The 17550-nt window shown below is 39.0% G+C and overlaps 1 protein-coding gene across 1 annotated transcript; it reads right to left on the minus strand.

Moving 5' to 3' along the window:
- Positions 1-130: 130 nt before the first annotated feature.
- On the minus strand, positions 131-17080 carry spef2 (sperm flagellar 2). The gene is given in 33 exon segments (XM_073465768.1): positions 131-679; positions 939-1061; positions 1285-1497; positions 1692-1862; positions 2193-2282; positions 2473-2655; positions 2945-3051; positions 3160-3316; positions 3491-3563; positions 3999-4137; positions 4363-4485; positions 5339-5477; positions 5654-5791; positions 5889-6027; positions 6412-6539; positions 6810-6943; positions 7410-7595; positions 7732-7901; positions 8003-8060; positions 8852-9093; positions 9250-9350; positions 9931-10004; positions 10141-10363; positions 10619-10787; positions 11758-11945; positions 12702-12890; positions 13270-13483; positions 13651-13727; positions 14249-14395; positions 14731-14901; positions 15140-15392; positions 15526-15628; positions 17023-17080. Coding segments are annotated over 33 exon segments (4746 nt in total). The 3' UTR covers positions 131-613.
- Positions 17081-17550: the final 470 nt, after the last annotated feature.

Consider the following 17550-nt stretch of genomic DNA (forward strand, 5'->3'; position numbering starts at 1 on the left):
TATGTGTTAATAAATTCTTTGTCTTTAGTAACAAGACTGATCACTTATGTGTCCCTATTTTTAAAAAATGTCATTTTCTTCCAAACAGCATTCACACTAACTTGACTGGTTGACAGGCAGCAGTGACCACCAAAGCTACAATAACTCCTGAGTGGACTGTGACAGGGCTGTGGGTACCCTGGCAGGCAGTTGCTGGCAAGTCAGGCTTGACATGTAGGTTATCCTGGACAATGCTTTCATTGTAGCCACAACCAATGCTTTTCTGTGTCAGGGAGGTCATTAGAAAAACAAGTCAGTTAGAAAAACTGCTGGTGTGTATCAGGGAGGAAAAAACGAGTAAGAAGGTTCAATTTCAGCTATTTTGACATCCAAACCTATATCAGTTACAGACATAACTACATACTAAAACTAGTTATGGAAGCAAATCTGTTTATTCAATACTGAAGTACGCAATACATTTTAGAAAACATTTCAGACGTAAAAGTAATGAGAATACCTCAAAATGAACAAAGCAACATTTTTTGGATTTCTGAAGTGTAAGGTATATTTTAGTTCGATAGGAGGTAATTGAGGTGAAGATAGCAGTATGTATGTACTGTAAAGGTCTGATCCTTTAGGAAACTGTCAAGCTGTTAGTCTCTCCTTCATCCTGATGGGACAGTAGCACTTTGTGGATATTCTGAGAGACAAGGAGACAAAGAGACACGCAGAGGGAGAGAAGATTGAGAGATAAATAAGGGTTAACAACAAGAAAGAAAGGAGAGAGGAGACAGAGATGACAGATGAAGGTGAAGCCCTATGTAGGTTTGTCAGGTTCAAAAATAAGCATTGAGAATATTAATGTACACAGTGGTGAACAGCAGAGAATAAGTGATGCGAAATCCTGACACTGTAGAAGGGAAATAAATAACAAGTGAAGAGTCCACATAGTGACTTACTACAAGTTGGTATTGTGTTGAGGTCTCAATCAGGCGCTGGATCAAAGGATGCTCAGAGAGAATAGAGAAGGGGACACAGTCCTCAGGCTTGTAGCCCAGGTCTCTGAATATATCGACCAGATGCTAGAGGGACGGCAGAGATAAACAGTATTACCATGAAGGAAGAGTTTAATTTATATTAATGACTATGCTTTAAAAATGCATTTTTTTAGTAGAGACCCTGTAACCTTTAAAATGCACTAAGGTATTCTGCAAACTCATGCAGTAGTCAGTATTTGTGTCTTTCCTTTAACCATTCATCTACATTTTTCCGTAAAATCCCAGTTTGAACTATATAGTGCAATACCTCCGTGTGTTCCTCCTGACGCAGGCAGCCTGGGGGAAGGATTTTGTAGTCTTTCATCTTAGTGACTTTGTGGCAGATGGTTGTAAGGAGAGCAGGGATGGACACTTCCTCCCCTAACGAACTGCTCGATGCACATAGAGTCTCATCTTCCTTGTACTCCCCATCAAGTTCTGAGGTACTGAGCTCTGAAGCCTCTTCTATACTGGGCATGGACTGTTTACACAACACACAGTACAGTTTACTAACGACCAGATACTGTAACTCAAACATATGCTGTTACAAAATCTTAGTGGCCATTATTGAAAATAATATTTCTATTTCTTTGTGGACCATCTGAAGTCATTGTTGACAGCAAATAATAATATTCTTGAAAATAGAAAATTGTCTTTGTGCATTGATTAACTCGCCTTGACAAGGTGGCCCGGTGAGGAGTGCTTGAGATGTTGTCCCAACACTACACTCAGTGCTCTGATGAAGCCCTGTCTGGGGTTGGGGTCCGCAGCAAAGTACTGCAGCATGGACACGTAGTCCAGTCGAGGGGGAGAGAAAGAATGGTCCGCAAACAACTGGAAAAAGAACTAAGAAGGAAGAACAGAGGCAAATATTACTGTTGATTTTATTTTTTACATGCCGTTGAGACTTTTTGAGATTAGGAACCACATCGATAGCATTGTGATGACTGGATCCTTTTGTGTTTTAGAATAATTCCTTTTAACAATAAGATTACATTGAAAATACTGTGGCTGAAAGGTATTTTTACTGTAAAAGTTTCAAATATTGGGTAAGACTGTACTGTGCCTTTATGTTCTTTCATTCCTCTTTTGGCTGTTGTGTTTTTTGTGTACCCATTTCAAGAGTAATTTCACCTTGATTTAGAAGCAAGTTGCCAGGCATTGCCGGTAGTTTACCTTGCGTAGATTAGCCAGACGGTCATAAGGTAGAGGCTCAGAGGGATCCTCTGGGACGGGGGGACTCTCATTGGAAAACCACAACTGTGTCTGGTCATAAAGTAGGCAAGAAAAGCAACTTAAACATTTATTTTTACTTTCAGGGAGCTACAGTTTTCACTTGATACTAAATAAACAGTACAATATATACTAAATAAATGTAAATTTCATGTAAATGAAATAGAATGTGTGACCAAAGAATTTGCAGTGTACATCTGAGTTTGTGCGTGTAGACACTAACCTGTAGATACTGTTCCTCATTTATATACCCTGCATTGCCAATATCTGCTGCCTTGAAACGTTGTAGCACAACCAGCAGCTGTGTTAGGGAGGGAAATGGCCAAGGGAGGGCAGCACTGAGAAGAAACCGCCGGCAGTTAATCAGCTCAGTGTTCTCCGTCAGTAGAGATTCAATCTCCATCAACTGGGCACAGGAAAGAAAAGGGCAAGCTATGCTATGTGTGTTTTATACAAGTAACTGGACAGTATGTAGCAGGAATGTTTTATGACTTGCTTCGCTTTCTCTGCACAGGAGTAGTCAGCAGAGTGCTTCTAGTTTATGTAGTTATTCGGTTTTGAAACGTTTTGTCAGTTGACTCAAATAATTCATAAACTGTCTACTCTATTGCCTTAATTTATTATTTAGAGCTATGAAGCAAAGCAAAAACTAATTATAAACCTAATTTGAGTTTCTATAATATTTTAAAGAATACCTGTCTTTCATTTATGTCCATCCAGGGCTCAGGCAAGGTGTCTTTGCTCAGCGTTACAGAGGTGATATCCCTGAACAAGCTGGAGAACTCAAAACTGGACATGAGGCCTGAAAGTAAAAAAAGGAAGGAAAATGATCAATGGATGGATAGATATCTTAGATTATTGCAGGATTAATAGACTCAATCGCATCACAACTTGTCTCCCACATGTGCACCTGATGGAGCAAAACTGCATAGCTGTTGACGGAGTGACTCTAGCTGAGTGATGGTCAGGGTAGACCCTGTGGCTCTCTCCAGAGTAGGTGGACATGGAGGGGGAGGTGGGTTAGCAAACATGAGACAGTCCCCATTCAGGTAGAAGTCAGTAACTTCCTGGAGAAAAGAATATAAAGAGAATCTTAAAAAATGGGAAGAGAGATTAAGATTTCTTCCTACAGTTACCCTGAGAGAGCTAATCTGTAACTAGTGAGTACCACACTAGACCTACCTGGGGGAAGACATTAATCAATATCAATATCTTAATACAATTATAAAATTATTACATACCAACACCAGCTGATTCTGCAACTTAGCACCAGCCTCTATGTGATGGCGAGCCACTAATGATAGTTGCTCAATACTACGGAAGGAGACGGACACAGATTAAACATAAACCATGTCTTCTCTGTTTAACTGATTACAAAAACTCTCACCAAATGTGTTGATTGGATGTTACAAATAGCTCATTCTCAGTAAAGGCCATAACCTACAGTTTTTCATGACTGTTAGGTATTTTTATATATCAAATAACAGTTTCTGACTTCAGGGGCACGTAGGGGCTTTCATTATTTTGGATATCTTGCATGCTCAGCGACATATAAATAAATAAATATAAAAACAGCAACCCACTAGTCAAACAATTAAAATCTGGGGATTACATACATTCACACACATAGAAAACACACTAAAAATAAAAAACACTAATAAAACATTCACATTTATTTCCCCTATATCAACATGTGATGCACACCATTTCATACACCATACATAAACCCAACTTAATATTGTTCCCTACCTCTTCATTTCTGCAAGATAATGTGCTTCTAAGCACTTCTGCATGCAGCTTAAGCTCTGTTCAGCCCTGTTTTGCAGGGAGTGCACCATGACCAGACCATGACCTTTCACTAGTGCAATGCGCACCTTTGCTGCATTCTCTGGAAAACACACACATGCGTGCAGGAAGAAAGAAAGATGAACATAACTATATAAGCGAATTGACCATAAACACGCACATGTACACGCGGATACAGACTCATCTGCATACATCCTTCATAGTACATAGTTCTTGTAAAACAGGACAACTTCGAAAATAGTTCATATTAAGATGACGATTGAAGATAGTGTGAACTAGTGAATATTTAACATTTATGTGTGCATACCTTCATGAGCCAGTGCAGCTAGATATTCTTTATGTATTTTGTTTTTGACTTCTTGATCATGACTCTTTTCAGAGTCATCATCAGCTGGTGCAGGGCTGGGTGCAGGACATGGGGATGGTGGGCCTAAAGGAACAACATATGGAGATGGATAATGATGTAGAGGACCTACTGAAAAATACATCACATCTTTAGAGGACACCGCTCCATAGTATTCCTAATGCTCTAATAAAGACATGCCTTTCTTTTTCTTTGATGACTGCTTCCTTTTCCCCTTCTGGTTTGCACTTGCAGAGGCCTTCTCCTGCTCCTCCCCCTTCACTTTCTTCTGTTCTTTTGTCTCCCCCTGCTGGGCTTCTGCTGACACCTAAAAACACGTATAACCCATACATGTCAGGAGTGAAAATAAATGTATATGCTGTAAACCTCCATGAGATGCTCATGCAAACTCTCACACACATAGCATTACCAGTTTGTTGATGGCTGTGACTGCCTCCTCATGGTCTGAGATCAGTTTCTCAAGGGGTGGCTAGAGTTAATGAATGAAAAAGGGTCAACATCTCTTACTATAATAATGTAATTAAGCAGATCAACTTTAACTATAAACTATAGGCAGTGCATTAAGAACCAAAAAAACATCTGTCTTATAAGGTAGTACAACCTGAAACAACTTCAATAAACAAAGATAGCAGGACATGTAATATCTCCGGAAGTCTTTGATAAGTAAAATATGAGTAGATTCTAAATCCTGCCTTGACCTTGACAGGTTCAGTCTGAGAGCAGCCTTCCGTCCCAGAAGAGTCAGGAAGTCTGGGGAGGAGGGAAATAAATTCAGTACTAATGAAACAAAATACATCTTTAACTGTTTAACTATCTTTAACACAAACTACCCATAAATTATTCACAATATTGTAATCTTATTTTATTATCTATTTAACATGGTCATGTTGCTATTAATTGTGTGCTTCTTGCCTCTCGCCTTGGTCCTTAATTTCTGGGGTGTCCAGTAGGTGGATAGGAACTAAGTTGGAGGGTAGCTCAGGCAGCACCTGACTGTACATGCTCAAATAGTAGACTCTGAGAATACAGAGTGTGGTATGGAAACGGTCCAACTCCACCTATGCAACACAAACAATCAAAGACACTGAAGAGATACATGAAAAAACACAATAAACACAATGAGGTCCAAAAGACACAGAAAAAAAAAAAGTTCATAACATAAGCTTATAAACTTCAGAACTGAAATGGCATAACTAGCCAAATCATTATACATACATTTTTTTTTTTTTTTTACCTGCATGAGTATAGAGTGGTAGTTGACGAGGACAACAGTGTGGTCCTCCAACCAGCCTCCACCCATGAGAGCATCCTTCTCTTGCTCATCCTCACCCTTACGCTTGTCACTCAACTCCCACAAACGTTCACACAGTTCCTGTAGACATAATAGAACATCTCAATATATTCTATCCTTTTATTTCATTATCAGAATAAGAATATGAGCATTGTATTATATTACATGTTCTTCTTACATCCACTCTCAGGTGTAGCTCTGCTTTGGTCTCCTCGTCATCTCTCATATCATCAGGCATGCTATTGAAGTCCTTCTGCCACTGAGTCACTAACTCCTGCTTTAAGTCTGGACGCCCCAGGTAATGCTTGTAGTCCTCTCTATAGATACAGGGAACCAGGGAACACTTGTTATAATACTTCCAAATCAAACCAGACCAAATCTGTCTTTCATTTGTAAAATAAGAATGACCATGACAACCACACTTAGCTGCTCAATTTTCAAACTGCATCTGCACCTACACACTTTCATGACAAAACCTAGTGTTTGATTGATTGATTGTTAATAGTGGTTGATTAGCTAATGGCTTGTGGTGTGTCAAGCTGTATGGCTACCTACATTGTTGCTAGCTTTTCATGTAATCACATGTACAGATGTAAGAATCAGTTTACAGAGTACAAACAAATGCGTAGTTATGTGCTTAGTACTAAGTGTACTATATTAAAAAAAACATGTTCACACCACTTCCAGGCCTGGCAGAGTACCTGCTGTTGTATAGGCGATGGGTAATAACAGTTTGTTGTGAGCGCAGCTTCTGCATCACTGCCTTTATGTTATTCACATAAGATTCACACATTGCGTCCCAATGGGAGCACAGGTTCTCTGGGATCTCCTAGAGGTAGAGATGGGGAGGGCAGAGACGAACAAATCAGGGGCCTTGGAAGGACAGAGGACAATAAAACAAGACAAGATATAGTGTAATGCAAACAATTTCACAAAGATGCCACATGACATGTATTTTCACGTGACTGAAACAGTGATGGATAACCCCCAGCATCTGAATGTCATTTTGAATGTCCAGATTTTGCACAGAGGTAAGAGATTAGGACTGCATTTTCAACTCTGATGAGCAAATACAACATAAACAGAAGTTGTGACCTACAGAGGGAAGTGGTTCATCCACATAGACCCAGGTGGATAAACCTGGGCAGGGAGAGGCAGACTCAGGTGGGTTCTTGGGGACTCCCTGAGAGTCCTCATTGGTCGTTGAGGAAGTTGACACTTTCCGAGAGTGCCCTATTGATAAGCCAGAAGAAAGTACATCAATCATCACTGTGACAATTACTGCTAATCACTGACTACTAATAATTAACTGATAATGACTGTAATTTTGATTGATTACAGCAGTGAGAAAACAATTCAGTGCCAAAATGTGCCAAAGTCAACATTTGTCAGTAAAATGCTATTAACCAGCCAGGAACCAAAAATGGATGACCCTATTCTTTGGGCTCAACTTGGACAATTCAGACAGACCTGGTGGCCTCACAGGTTATGTTTGTACCCAATTACTTATTATATCACTTTGGTACATTTAAAAAAGTCATTATTGCTTTGAAAAAAACAGAAACAAAAACAAAAACACGTCCATGGTCAAAATATATTATTTATAAATCCATCCTTTTTGAAGCAGATATTTTGTGTGCAAATGTGACTTTAAAATAACAATTAAATAGTGTAATCCACAGACTACTGATCAAATCACCTATGGGGGAGTTAGCGTTGGATTTGGAAAGTGACTTCACGCTTTGGGCTTTTTCCTCATTGAGGCTGGAACGTGAATCTGTGGGGGCAGCGGCTTCGTCTGTGAGGTTTAAAGGTTGGTCTACAGCTGGAGACGTGGCTGAAGAGGAGTCTGGAGCTTTCCCACTCTCCAACACCACATCTTGATCTGCATAAATTATTTTTTAAAAAAGAAGTTCATCATCATCAGTGTCTGAATATAAACACCTTATTTTTAATCTTATTTGTTAATTAATCTAATGGAAAAATTAGTAAACTGATTCTGAGCTTAACCATTAAAACACATGACAACCACTTACCCTCCTGTGTTCGCATCATAACTTGCTGCAAGATAGACTCCACCCTCTTGTAAAGCTCCTCCTCGTCTACATCTGCATCAACACGGGCCAAAATGTTTTGCTTTCCACCAAACCATTTCTCTAATTTGGGCCAGGTGTCCTGAAAAGCTGTGATCCTTGAGGGGGGGAAAGAATGTAAGTTAACAGACCCACATGCATTCAGTAGCTGTAATGTAATCATTTAAGTTTGGCTTCCTATTTGATTTTTTTTCTTTACCTGTGTGGAATCTGTGCCAGATATGAGGTCGGATCAGAGGTTCGAGCAGCAGAAGTATCTGTACCGGCACCAGGTTTGGCAACCACACAAACACACAAACATATAATTTACATTTCTGTAGTTACTTGTACATGTATACACACACACCATCTAACACAGTGGCACCCAACTTCCTTAAAGGACCCCTTTTCAATCATTAAGTAAATTCCCGACCCCTGACTAAGTGACATTTTTCATGGATATTTCATATCATATTCAATGCATAACAATAACAGTGCAGAACAACTGATAAACTGTACAGTTAACCTCAATAGTGAGCAAAATTACTGCAGGATGATTGTTTAAAACAAGCAATGTGGATGAATTTCTAGCAGACTTTCCTTTGCATACGTACCAAAAATGAGTTTTCCTGATATTTTGGGGGAATTTTTATACAATTCCACATTCTTAATAGGCTTCTTTTTTTTTTGACAAGTTCAGTGTTTTCTCGTTGCATGGCTGTTGTTCTGTTAGTTCTTTGGTTGTTTGAACAGTTTATATTCTGAACACAGGACAGGTCTGTTTTGCAGAGAGTGACAGCTCTGTAAATATTACTTGTGTTCAGTTCTTCACTGTGCCCTTATCCTGTTTGTTTTATTTGTTTAGTGTATATCTTCAATAATAATCTAAACAATCTAAAAATCATTCTTAAAATCCCTCCCCTTAAAATCAAGAAGGAATCACAACCCCAGTGAACTTTGATGACCCCTCGTGGGGGTCAGGACCTCCAGGTTGGGAACCAGTTAACTTAGAGATAATGTTTGGGTGCACACAGATATATAGCATAAAACTCAAACCAATGTAACGTACTTGTCTGACTGAATGCACGTCTGACCACACACTCATCAGGGATATCCAGCAGCAGAGCCAGGTCCAGCACTGGGGGTGGTGGAGGTTTGGGTGGGTTAGAATCAGCAGCAAGGTCCGTCCTGCTGCTTACAACAGCATTCCCTACATCTACAGACCCACCCATGGCTTTCTCTAGCAGGTATGCCTGGGTGATGTCCACTGGAAAGCCATCCAGGATCCAACCTGACTGAGCTGGGACCTGCCTTGTAAGGACAAAACAAATATTTGTTTATTTTGTCCACATTGTGTATAAAAGTAAGATTGTATAATTGAGATTTCTCTGAAATGTTAGCTATGTGATTTATTTATTTTTTAATATGTATTGCTGCATTTTACAGCAATACATATTATGTGCTTACTTGATAGCCTCTACTATAATGTCCACTATCAGCTCATTAGGGATGGCGTTGCCTTTCTTCAGCTCTTTTTTTGCAGCTGCTCCATGCATGGCCCAGACAGACTGCTAGGTAGGGGACACATGTAAGCAGAAAAAAAGTTACTAAGTATTTCATTCCAAAAATGTACACGCCAGTCAGTCAGCCATTATTTGAATCCACAAGGAAAGCAAATTTTAATCTGGTTAAGAATATAAATTGAATACAGGCTACATTATGTATACGTAAACACAAAATAGAGTCAGAAAATCACGGATGCAACATATAAACAAACAACACTTACTCTGACATTACTGTCGCTACTTTCCTCTTGAGTGTCAAGCTCTAAAAAAATGAAATTAAAAGTGACATAAATCACATCAAACAAGCAGCTGTGTGAAACACTTAATATGAAGTGCAGTGTTGTTACAGGTAAGTAAACACACCCTAATGTAGAGTTTTAATAGGATAAAACAGAATAAGGCTGTGTTCAGTAACCAACCAGGTTTCAGTGATGTGATCAGTTGCTCATTATCTTTCTCCCTCTGCTGCTCTGTGGCCTGTAAATGGTGTCCAAAAAAGAGTTGTTTTAAAAGATAAAATGTTTACAGGATAATACTTTTTCAGCACCAGCAGGAGAGATTGGTGAGACTGTATGTGACTAACCTCCTCTCCATTCACGTAAGCATTCAGGGCCTCCTCAATCAGTGTGTCAGCTGATAACACATAGATGCCACTGGCTAAAGCAGGAAACACACCTCATTCAGCAACAAATAAGCCATAAAATTTTTCGTCAGACATAATTAAGTGGTGTCACATGGCTTGTGTGTGTGGTTGTCTGTGTTTGTGTTTGTGTTTGGACCGTGAGCCGTGTACCTTCAGCAATCTTGGCCAGGCAGGAGGTCTTGCCCGAGCAAAATTTGCCCATGACACAGGCCTTCAGAGTAAAGTGAGGAAATGAAGGTGAGCAGAGCTCCGTGAGGGGTGGATGAACAATGTTCTTCACTCGCTGGATAACATGTCCAAGAATGTCGTTGTTGGTCGGGGTTAATTGCGTCTCCCCTGCTTCCTCTGGCCATGTCCACTCGCCTACCATGTTCTGACAAACATAACAAATGGCTCAGACAAAATGGATCTTCAGCACTCAGTTCAGGGACAATTCAAACTTTTCAGTGTCAAAAAAGGTAGCTTGGTTGACTTTCATTCATACTTCATACTTCATTCATGTTAGAAAAATCTGATTGTGTTTTAAAATGTGGGTTCAGTCGTGACAGACAAGCTACATGCAAGTAGTCTGTCTGTCACACAAGAACAAAAAATATTTAAAAACACAGCACTCGTGTCTCACACTCACAGTGTATTCATCATAGTCCTGGTTATTGAGTATCTCCTGCTTCTCAAGCTCTACAGGGTCAGGTGGTGTGGAGAAAAACCCTGGCTGTTGACCCTTTATTGGCTCATAGAGAGGCAGACCCCTGAACAGCAAATCCTTCCACTCTCTCATCAGCTTCTCTGGAATCAAACTGGACATGACAGCAGAAAAAATGAACTACTAACCTTTTTTAGCTTGAGCCTGAAAATAATTAAACTGCCCTGCATTTCAACAGATGGTCAATCTAACCATGAGTAGAAGAGCTGGTGTGGTGGATATGTTAAGTCTAGGGTAGCAGAACACACTTAAACAACATGCAGGGTTGTGCAGGCGGTGAATAATGAGGTATTGGGTCATGAGAAGCAGACAGAACGTTGACATCTGATTTTATTTATACTTGTACAAAAATGTTTCCAATATAAGTTATTTGTTCACAGGTTTTTGACTTGCATCTGAATAAGCACTGAACATTACATGACAGATTTCAGTCCTAATTCAGATGTCAGGTTGTTAATGTTTTCCTAAAATACATTTTCCTGTAGCAAAGAAGAAAACATTGATAAAGATAGACACAAACCAATACTTATTTTTCTATTAAATATCCCACATTGTGCTCATTTGTACGTTCATACTTTTATTTAGGGTGTCAGCTAGAAAATGTTGCTGTTCAAAAAACACATGAATTTTTTTTCATTCTGTCCATTGCTGCAGCACCTCTATTCACCCTCTATCTGAACACTGCATGTCTCTTTGAAAAGACAAAAAAGGTGCCTACTTTTATTTTGAAAACTAAACAACTTTTATGTTATGTTTTGTGTTTGAATGTGAACAAGCATAGTTTACAAACATCGTTTAGGACTCAGTCTCCCAATCTCATCGTTCAGATCAGGGAGTGACCAAAGTCTTCACAAATACGGTACATTCAACTCTTAAAATTAGATTTTCTTAACTAAATTTTACAATCATTCCTGATAGTAATACTTGTTAACTACCAAAAGATGCAATTTTCATAACACATTTTGACATTTCGATATAATAATTAATTGACTGACTACGAGCTGTTAACCCAAATACCATAAACATATTTCTAATGCAACATTGAAAGCAATTGTGCTACGTACTTCTCAAAGAGCAGTCGATATTCTCCAACCTTGGTGGCCAAGTCCACTATCTGCTCCACAATGTCCTTGCAGACTGCAGAGTGCTTCTTGTGTCTGCTCTGAGCTCGCTCAGCAGCAATCCTGTTACAGAATTCAAGCTCCATTCTGATCTCTTCAGCAGCTGCCAACTTAGCCTGCTGAGCTAGAGCCTGTAGCAGGCCCCGGTCAGAAAGATGGGATCAGTGGAGAAGGTTTGACATAAATGGTCCTGCTAATCACCACTGTTAGATAAAGTAATAGATGAAGATGAGAGGTGTTACATCGGTCATTTATTGTGCAAAACGCATAACTACTGTAAGGGTGTGCTGGAAAATATCCTTACGCAAAATGACAGACATCAGATTTTGTAGTCAGTACTGATATTGAAGGTTGCATAAAAAAGAAATAAAGATTTTAATCAGCTTCCTAGTTTGCCAATGGACACACCATAAATAATAATAAGTTATCAGACCCCTTATACATATGGACATTTACTTGATTGCTGCGATTTTCTCCCTAAATCTCCTAATAAAGAACTGAAAACGGATAATAACCGCAGAATCTGAAACTTAATTGCGCGACAATCTGCTCTAGGATTGCCTGACAATGAAGATGAACATACTGTGTATTTAACACTGAAACCATGCTTGACTATGGTCTTCATCCTTTGCAAAGTGTTTATCCAAGTATCTGTGCATTCTTAACCAAATCTGTCATCTACAGTATGACAGATAAATATATAGTTGTTTCTGTAATAGTTCATATAGTCTTACTTTGCCTCCTACCCCCCCGTCCTTCTCTTCATAACTCCTAACACTCTGTTGATGATACTGCACGAACTAACAAAATCAAGCCTTTGCTTATTATGCCTATTACGAAATGACAATAGAGAGGATTTCTTTTCCTCCTTATTCATCCTATCTCACCGCCTCTCTCTCCAGAGCTTCCTGAAAGTCCTTCTCTCTCCGCTCCTGGTACTGCTGCTCTCTGAACAGGCGGTTCTCCCGGATCACCTCCTTCGACTTGCGTATCTGGAGGAGCTGAGCTGCCAAACGCTGCTCCTGCTTAGTCTGACGTGTTGCACGCTTCACCAGTAGCTCATCTCGCTTTGCCTCCTGCAGGGTGAGGCAGGTCAGTTGATTGATTTTGGTTTAAAATAAGTAAAGTCAAATAACACAGAGCATGTGAGGTAAAAGAAAAAAAAATGTTAGATTTAGTTAAAACATGTTTTCCATGTGGTCTACTGAAACAAATGGATAGATGACTAAATATTAATGACTAGAGAAAGATTCTTGATGTAGAGAAACAGACTGTACTGAATGAGTTCTCAACTCTCCTGAGTAGGTATTTATCTCTGTTAGAATTAGATACATGAACTTTTCTCAATAAGAGGAGAGGAGAGGAGAGGAGAGGAGAGGAGAGGAGAGGAGAGGAGAGGAGAGGAGAGGAGAGGAGAGGAGAGGAGAGGAGAGGAGAGGAGAGGAGAGGTTTCACCTCTTGAGCTTCATGGGCCTTGCGCTGCTCCACCAGGAATCTGTCAACTCTTTTCCCTCTCTGCTCACGAGCTACAGCATTCTCCTCCAGCCTATGTCGGATATCCTCTATATACTTGCTATTGGATTGTAAGATCAGCTTACTTCCATTTCCAGGCATTTCACAGCCCTGACTGCTGCCAGAAAGAGGAAAATCTCCAGGGAAGGGCTGACCACTAGAATCCAAAAGATTTTAATCAAACATAATGTCACTGTTCTAATATATGCTGGTAAATATCTCAGGTTGCTGTAAAACTACATAAATAAATAAATAATAATATAATTCTACATAAATAAAATATTGATGTGAGTGTTTACAGTAAATGTTTTTTCTCTCTCTCACCTTGATGAGGAAGCAAAGCCATAAGTAAATAATTTCTTCCTCTTCGCCTCAAACTGGGCTATTTCAGTCTGGACCATCTGCAAGGACAAAGTGGACAGGCATTGTAATAATAACAGTAAGACAAATAAACTCATTTCACTCCTTTGTTTTCTTCTTTGTCGACACATGTGTAACTAATGTACTGGGAGAATATGTTTTTGAACTTGTATCAAAATAATTTCCTTGGCCATCACTTGGAATTCCAAGTAAATCTGCAAAATCCCATGAAAAACCTTGTGAATCAGAAATCAAATCCCCTCTGTAAACAATGTTTTGAGCAATAACAAACTTTTGGTTTTCAGTAAAAATGGTAACATCTGGTGAACTTAAGAAGAAATACAAAGTTCTTTCTACTTTCTACTGTGTTAATGATTGTGTTCAATAGATTCTGACGACCGATGTGAGCTTTTAAAGGGACTTCTACCAGCCTAGATTTAAGGCCCATTGTCAGCGAGCATTAGCCTACACAACACTCTATATCTCACCCTGTGTCATCAAGCCAAAAATGAAATAAGAATGAGTAAATTGGTAAATTATCAATATTTAAGCTGGATCACACCTGAGCTTCTTGTGCTAAGCGTTGCTTCTGACGTTGACTCCTCTCTCGGTTAAGCTGTGAAGGGTACGGAGGTGGCTTGGGAACCTGGACAAGAGTGGCCCGGTTACAAGTCATGATGTCAGTGTGCTTTCAGTGACACACCTGCAGCTGCAACATACACACTTCCCAACTGTTAGTAGCATGAGCTTTACTTTACTCCATCACCAAGCATCTGGGGTTCAAGTGTAGGTTTATCACTCAGTACTAGTATAGTATTAAAGTAATGTCCAGCACCAAAATACATCAAAAATGGTAACTGTGGTAACTGTGTGACAACTGAGAGTGACAAAAGAATATGTAAAAAGTCAAGTTGGTAAAAATCAAATCTGCTTTAACGTCTGGTCATACATTTCGATCTTATGTTAGAGAAATACAGGGGGAAACTTTTACACTATAACACTATAACTATAACTCTATATTTTACTTTCCATGGTCCCTGGTACCTTCTCAATATTCTTCATGCTCTGGACATCCTGGAATTTGAGTTGTCTCTTTTGCTGGATGGGAGGGATTACCTCATACTTGTCATACCATTGCTGGCTTTTCTCCTCATACTGCTGAGATATTTTCTGCAGCATCAGATCTGCATCACGTTTCACCACCTGATGTAGTTGCTATATAAAAAGAGATAGAGTAAGATGCTGGTTTTTGTGGTTATTCATGTTAGATAGACAACTAATGTGAACTTCAAATGTAAAAAATAGACTAACAGACAGCCAGAGTTGCCATATTTCACCCTACAGTATTGGTATAGAGTAAGAAGACTTATCGCAACATGTATCTACAGAACAAAACATGCACAAAGAAACTGCCCCTTACAACATGCACATACATCTATACAACCCGCCTTACATCAGAGAAGATCTCACGCTCCTTTTTGTGCATGCGAGCTTTGGCTGCAGGCTGCATGATTTCCATCACTGTTCCGCTGATTTGTGCTTTCTTCTTCCTTTCAAGTGAGACGTAGAGTTGGTAAATGAGGCGTGTGGCAACACCCTGCCTCTCCTCCATCAGTTCCTTGGCTGTGTTTATGTTGAAGGAGATCCCCAGTAACTGGAGAGTAGGCTCAAGGCGGGTAAAATTATTCAGTTTGGCGACGGAAGTGCTATGAGAAAAGGTGTGATTAACTTTAGTAATTATGAACACATTAAATGAGCCGGAGAATTAAGCAACAGTCAGATATTTTACAGAAAAAAGCGAAAAAACATGGATAGATAGCTAGAGAGAGGCCAACTTACTCTCTCTTCATAAACACACTGAAATCCTTCTGCAACTGATATTTATGCAGAACTTCCCCGATTAGGTAACCATTGGAGAAAGTCTTGGCAAAGGTCTGTGGCTCTGTAAAGATTGTTTACACAAATTACATTTTCATTTCTTTATAACTATGTTGGATACACATTAAAGTTGGTTATAAGTAAGTAAGCAAGTCCGTAGGCATGTATGTAAGTAAGTGGGTTACACTAAACTATAATATATCTGTATATAGGTTGTTTTTTATTTTTTCAAAAATACTCTTTTAAAGCACGTGTAAAAATGCCAAAATGGATATTTTGGCATTTTTACGATATTAAATTTTTTTCTGAGTCGTTTCCAAGCAACAGTATTCGCCAGATATTTTTGACAAATAAGTTAAAGTTGCACTATGTTGTTTTGGAGAAGAAATTCAAATTCAGAGCTTTAATATTTACAATAATAATGATGTAATAATATGAACGCTATTATTTATGACTATTTATTTTTTCCATAACTAAATAAACAAACTGTTCTCAGAGGAAAGTAAGTTCCCAAGAACAATGTTTGAATCTAGAAAGGTGGCAGGGTCCGCCAAATATAAATAATGTAAAACAGTATGAAATTGAGTTGTCCTTTAAGGTCAGTTTGTTTATACAGTTTATTCATTCATGAAAACAAAGAGAGTTAGTTTATTTAGTTTATAGGCATCAAAAATCAGTCAGTGAAGATCTTTTTCCTTTGATTAAAATTTCTTCCCCAAAACTACATAGTGCACCTTTAATTTTGTGCTCAAACGTCCTCTAAGGTTTAAGAAGAAGAGTTTGAGAAGAAATCAGGAGTGAAAAAAACAGATGAAGTAAACATCAAAATCAGCCATAATGATGCGAGTAATTGGCTTAAATGTGATATCAGTCTGTATTGAATGTCTTGCTGTATTTTAAAATGACAAATGACTTCTGTTTGAATTAAATACAATTTCTCATATCAGTATTTTGGATTTTATTTGATATATTTCCTGAACAAGTATACTTCATTTGTAACAAGCTACTTTTCGATGTATTTGTGAAAATGTCTGAAAATGTCGGCTAATACATTTTTAATCGATTAAATTCTTAACAGCAATTCGATTAGTGATTAATCATTAGCATCCCTATAACCTACCACTCAATATCACTTTCCTGTGCTGTCAAGGTTATCGTTTGTCTATCAACTTTGACATGTACCTTCTAAAAATAGCTTTTACATTGTCAGCTTTGTACATTCAAAGAAGGAACTTTTCCTCTATTCGAATTGAGTTTTATTGAAATGTGTCCTATGCTGTACTGATAGTGAATCCCCTTGAGGAAAATTGTGATTTGTGATACTGAGCTTTATAAATAAAAATCGGCATGAAAAAAAGTCACGATAACATAACTAACTAGCTAAACCATCGAGTTACTGTCGTTAGCATGATTAAGCTAGCAGGCAGCTCGATAGGCTGTAACTTCGGTCACACTTACCAACAACTTGTGACAGCCGGAGGTCCTCGTTCAGCCACCTGCATAATATATCCGTCATCTTCTTTATTTTAACTCTCACTTAGATAATATACTATCTAATAATTGACATGTTACCAACATTAACTAGACAATAACACGACTCGTTAGCTCGCTAGTAAAGCCTGAAAACGGTCAGGAGCGGATGGAAACTAAGTGGTGCACTGTTGCCATGGTGACACGTCAACTGTTTTTCCCGTCGTGCTTCAGGAGGGGGCTCATGGGAGGGGCGCGGCCAGCTGACCCTGGATCAGTTTTCAAATCTACACTGGCACTAAAACACGTGGATGAAATGACAACACACTGATCCAGGACCTGTGCAGTTTCACACTTAACAAGGTCAGCAGGGACGGTAGTATTTTTAGCAACACTCAACTGCAGCCATCCCTCACTAATTTGGAAAACCAAAGAAATGAATAACTTATATTCACTGGCCTCAAAATTAACTCCTAAGTGACTCTGAACACATTTATTCGCCTTGATCTTCAACAG

Source organism: Pagrus major, chromosome 5 (genome assembly GCF_040436345.1).
Source record: "Pagrus major chromosome 5, Pma_NU_1.0".
Lineage (NCBI taxonomy): Eukaryota > Metazoa > Chordata > Actinopteri > Spariformes > Sparidae > Pagrus > Pagrus major.